The following is a 5709-nucleotide window of genomic DNA, read 5'->3' as shown; positions in this document are numbered from 1 at the left end:
GAATTCTGTTTCAGAATATACATTGCCGAAGCAAATTCTACACATGATGTTATCCAGTATTGTTCAAGAACAATATAGTTAAGAACTCTCCTAAATGCATTTTAACCTAGCCATGAGTGAGCAAGCAAAGTTTAAAGCCAGCTTTTCCTTGGTAGGAGGGAGGTGAAGGGGAGAGAAAATAATGAATGGGAAATTGACAACTCTTGGATTTCCAACAATGACATAGAGTCCATCAGCCTTACCATAAAAGTAGGGTGCTTGGGCAAATATCAGAATCTTCACCCTCTCTAATGTCAGAGTACTCAGTCAATGTAAAACAAAATAATCCCTGCAAAATGATGCATCAAAGAGTAAACGACATGCCTGATTTTTTTCTTAATTCTAAAGTGCCCTTTTATCTGCCTCTGCCAGGAAAAAGGTGACAAACCCCACTTGAAGCATGTTTGATTAAAATTAAAAAGGTTTTTTGAAATATGCTTTTCTATGCAGAATTATTTTAAGTCTCCAGCTGGAACAAAAACATTGTGTAAAAGTAATATTCTACAGTTTCACTACTGAACCACATCCATGTGGCATTGTTATCATTGCAAGAGCTGTTGACTTCAATCAGCACATACTGATAATCACAACAGAAGAATATATGCAGAGCAATAATTTGCATATCAAAATATATTCATATTTGGAATTGTTGGAATGAAAGACAGAAAAAGGGATTGATTGCTTTCTATCTTTTTGCAAGTGGGCCCTTTTACAAAAAAGGGGGGAATACAGTATTTGCAGTTTTGCTTTCATAAAAGAACAAGCTTTACTATTCTTTACTATGGAGAAATCACTCAAAGGTTCCTTTTCTTCTTGAAACAGTTAACACTTGTATAGCTATATTTTACCATGATATACCACTTTCATGCATGTCATACTATTTTCATGCATGCCTATATCATGGAGTGTCATGACTAGCATGTGAGCTAGTTGAAATATCATCTAAAGCAATTCATACAGCATTTTCAAACAATATACTCAATTCACTTGGTCGACAAGCAGCTGTAAAATTTGTAATGTATATACAATTTTTGCTTTTCACATTCCATGCGATATCATCAATGGTCACATGTAATACAAATAATACAACATGGTCAAATGAACATTTTTAGTATCTTGTGTGAAAACTGTCAGGCAGGAAAGGTGAAGTCTTCAACCGTGCATGAAAAGTATGGGGAAGCCATGCAACTATGTTTGCTTTGGCTTCTGGCCTAACTTAAATCTGTTAAGCCATCTGTGGAACACATGCTAAGCATGTGTTTGAATGACACATGCCTAAACAAGGGTCTTGAAATGCTGTATTGAGGCTAGTTCTCAATGAGGTTATTAGGTTGTGTCTGGGTTGTTACCCTTGGGAATGCAGGGGGAGTTCCCTTGAATGTATGGCCACCCATACAAAAAAACAATCTCCCCATATAATAATGCATGTCGATATAAGAGATCTATTTGCAGGGTTGGAGGGGGTTTTGGTATTGGAAGAATGTTCTGTCATGTAAGTCCTCACCTCCAATTACTACCTCAGTTGAGAACTAGGTGCAATATTGGAGTAGTGAGGTTCAACTGAGCAGAGCATACATCAGTTTTAAATTGTTTCCTGAATGATACTGAATAGTGTGTAAAATTCTGTGGGCCTAATGCCAACTCCTATGTCAATTAATACAAATTATTCTTTTTTGATGAGGTCCCCCCCCCCACAATTAGATGCAAAAGTTACCAATGTGCAAAATATAAAGCATTTCCAAATCTTTAATACCAGATTAAAAAAGTATAACAACCAGAAAGTATAACACAAGTGGATTCTGCTCTTTTTTTAATGAGTGGAAATGCAAATAAATTATCACCTTATTATTTCAATATTCTCAGATACAGTATTTTATAATAAAAAGGGGTATGGGGGTTGCGTGTGCGTATCTAAACAAAGTGAACAGGTCTGGGAAATGGAATGTGATTTTGTAATACTGGTATCTTTCATATGTGAAAGGGCTGTCCAGTTATAAATATGGTGCCAAAGAAAAAATCTGATTGGGCTCTAATTAGAAGCTATTGATAACATTCTGAATCCAAAATGGTTCTTTTAATGGAACGCTGTAGCATTTCATCTGGCTGCAGAGCTGAGGGAGAGAATAGTAGTCCTAGAAGTAGGCCAATTTTTTGATTTAAGAATTTCAAGTTGGCTTTTTTCTTTTGTACCTTCTTCTTTTGTGTTGTGTATTTTAGATTCAATCTAAGCCTCAGGGCAGGGGCTGTGTTGGATCAGTAAACTTTAATTGGAAAAAGCAGTGTGTGTAAATTAATAAACAAACAAACAAATAAAGCTTTAGCAAACACTGTCCCAAAGAAAGCCTTTTATTTTCTCAATAACTACAATAACTTTATTTAGTATGTGAACACTCAATGCCCACATGAAATTGTAGGAAAATGAACTATACATATTATGGAAAGTGCAACATATGCATTAAAGGAACATATAAATTCAACTTTCAGCCAAGCCCCAAGCATAGAGGACTTCCTTTCCATACTGTGGTATCTGAATCAATATAATACTAGCAACATGTCTGATGCTCATCATTTTTTAAGCCCAGGATACTCTCAATGAGATTTGTGGTGAGGTACAGGGCAAGGCCTATCAAATAAAATGCCCTGCCCTTCTGCATACATAAACAGGCTCTCTCACCAAGATCTATATCTTCAAAAGTATTCTCTAAAACAACCTCACTAACTTTTTGAGTACTACTTTTTAAAGTATGTATGTTTGATGTTGTCTCAAACAGCTGGTGTACATGGGATCTACAACTTGCTACATTATAATCAGGGTTCCATCTGATAGTGAATACTAACAACTTGACAAATGACAATAATCTTCAGAGCATGACAACATATTAAAACAATCAGCTCATCTAGCAGTTGCTATTAGCTGGTTATGGTAACCTTAAAATTTTTAACAGCCTATAAAAACTATAAACGAAAATATGCACCATGTAATTTTGAATGAAATAGCAAAATAAAATATGGAAAATTATTATGCTAAATCATGTGTTGCAGTAAGTAGTTACGGTATTTTAAGTAGCTTACTTAATATGTTGCTGGAACACTGTGCAGCTTAGTTTTACATTCAGAATAAGAGTGTGATGGATTTCTACATTCTACTCATAACCACATATTAGTAGAGTAGAAATTCCTATAGAACTATGACTTATGACATCCTTGAAACATAGCAGTATAGCCTCACAGTGCGGATCTATTTTTCAGAGAGTTTCTTTTTCAAAGAGGCAGGCATCTCAGGTGGTGGGGGCCGGGGTAGCTTGAGATAAACCTTAACTGAGTCATAGATGAACCACTGCAGGGCAGTGAGAGTGCCAATCATTAAGATGCGGGTAAATAGCCCTTTCCAGATACCTTTCATGCCCAATTTCTTGAGGACATCTACAGCAGTGCTGCCCTTTTCTTTATTGAGCACAGATATCACAGAATCAGCTGGGTGTGAGACTACAGCGCAAAAGACTCCAGCAATATATCCACCAACAAATGTGACTCCAAGTTGTTCCGTTTTGGTGCACTGATCCCGTGGTTTGGGCATGACGTATTTGTAGAGAGCCTCTACAGTTCTTTCAAAGCAGGAAAACTTCATCATGGTGTAAGGGATCTGCCGCATCCAGAGTGGAGCCACCCCCTTGTAGAAAGCCCACAGCCCTTCTTCAATGTACATCTTGGGAACTGCCTCCCGCAGTGTGTTGGCAAAGCCATGCTGGGTCTGAATTCGTACCTTGGCAGCTTCCATTGGGGACAAAGCAATGTCAGCAAAGAACTCAGCACTGGCTGAAGCAGCGAGGTAAACGCTGGTACGCCACAGATAAGCTTGTTCGGGACCCAACAAATCAGAGTAATATATCTTGAAGTACTCGTAGAGGCCAAACTTGGCAAGTCCTTGCATGGAGTAGCCTATGGCTGTTGGAGCCCACCCCTTGATCAGACCACGCATTCCCTCCTCTTGCACAGTGAGACTAAGCCCCTGAAAAAGTCCCCGATAGCGCATAGGTTCCACTTGCATGCGGCACTTCACCACATCCAGTGGGCATACTGCTGTGTGGGTTGCGCCACAGCTCACCACGCCACCCAGGGAGCATAGTATCAGGTAAGTCGTTGACCCATACTCACAGCTATACTCTTCCTCTGGTGGAGGTGGGGCTGCTTTTTTGGTTACAGCTGCTGCTGACAGGCAGCGCCGATGTTTGCGCAGAGAGAGTGGACTGCTGTTTAGGGAGGCCACAGCATCCATGGCCCTGTAGCCACTTGAGGCCTTGCACAAAAGTGGGGGTGCAGGGCTGCTGCTTCTGCTGCTTCCCTGAGAGCTCCAGGAAGTGGGGCAAGCAACTGTCCAGAGTCGAGACCAGAGCTTGGGGTCGGGGTATGTGCAAGACCTAGAGGCCTCCATTTCCATTTTCTCCAGGCCGCTGATGGATTTGCTGTTGATTCCCGTTCTCCAGGAATTATAGGCAGCTGCACTCCACAGCCAAGATATGTTCTGGGAGGTGGTGAACTTGGTGCTGCTAGTCTCCTCCTTCCAGGAACTGCATTTCCCCTGGTCTGCAGAAGGACAAGGCATATTCAGTGCAAGGGAGAAGGGCCAGGAGCCGATTAATGGCTACTTTCCCAACTGCCAGGAATCCCAGGGTTCCTCTAACCATAGAGACTCAGCCTCCAAAGGAAGGATCGGCCCTGGTGAGGACTGTGCATTGCATACACTCTAGCCTACTCTGCGTGGCTTTGCTGCAAGCCACAAGGCCTCAGTGGGCCAAAACATGCCTAGGACTATGGAAGCAGGCTTTTAAATACATGCCCTAAGCCTAAGGATTCAACTCTCTTTAATAATAAGATTTAACCACAATGTAGAAGAGTTTGCTTGAGTTAAAAATAACAGATTTTAAAATACATTTATCTTCCATATTTAAATAACCAGAGGCTGATTGTTCACTCATTCTTTTCTTCCAAACACTTTTGGGAGAAATAAGACAACATGGGATTCCCCAAAAGATGTTAAGCCTTAACTTTTAACTGCTAAAGGTTGGAGTTTGATGTAAGTAAAGTAGACAATGGGTGTATGTTACTGGCTAACATAGCCAGCATGGTCCTAGTGGCTATATGTCACTCAGCCTAAACTACCGGTAAATGGCACCATGATCTCCTAAGAAGGAGGTGCATGGATACTTAGAAAACAAACGTTACTTATTGGATGTGAATTGTGCAAAAAGGTAGGTTGTTAGTGGTAAAAAAAAGCTGGGAGAAAGAAGTGAAATATAATGGGAGAGAGTTACAGGATAAAAGGGATACAGAGAAGTGGGGATTTCAGGGTAGTGTTTTGTGGTAGAATGGATTATCTGAGAAAAGGTTTGCCAAATCTGCATGACCAGTGCTTGTTTTGTAATAGTACTCACTGGAAGAAAGTACCATTGCATCTTTTTTTTTGCTGCCTATGGCAGCCATTTTGTATTGTCTTAAATTAACATTGAATAAATAAATGTCTCCTGCCATTAGATTTCTGAGCATCAGGGTTTAAAATAGTGATCTTTTAAACCTGAATGTATTATTGGGGATTGTAATGTACATAAAGCTAGTTGGGGATTTCCATCTCATAGATTAACCCTCCAGTGTGTGGCTGGGTGTAATCTGCCG

At 40.1% G+C, this 5709-nt stretch overlaps 1 protein-coding gene across 1 annotated transcript; it reads right to left on the bottom strand.

The window, feature by feature from the left end:
* Positions 1–3277: 3277 nt before the first annotated feature.
* Positions 3278–4315, bottom strand: LOC118089121 (solute carrier family 25 member 3-like). Its single transcript, XM_060277470.1, has one exon. It carries the CDS (start codon positions 4313–4315, stop codon positions 3278–3280), a length of 1038 nt encoding a protein of 345 aa, XP_060133453.1.
* Between the last annotated feature and the right edge of the window lie 1394 nt (positions 4316–5709).

This window comes from Zootoca vivipara, chromosome 7 (assembly GCF_963506605.1).
Source record: "Zootoca vivipara chromosome 7, rZooViv1.1, whole genome shotgun sequence".
NCBI classification, from domain to species: Eukaryota; Metazoa; Chordata; class Lepidosauria; order Squamata; family Lacertidae; genus Zootoca; species Zootoca vivipara.
The sequence above is the reverse complement of the archived record's forward strand: the minus strand, read 5'-3'. Positions and strand labels throughout refer to the sequence as shown.

Excerpts from the sequence above, each read along its gene's own strand:
- LOC118089121 (XM_060277470.1), bottom strand. The coding sequence starts at position 4,315 with ATGGATGCTGTGGCCTCCCTAAACAGCAGTCCACTCTCTCTGCGCAAA.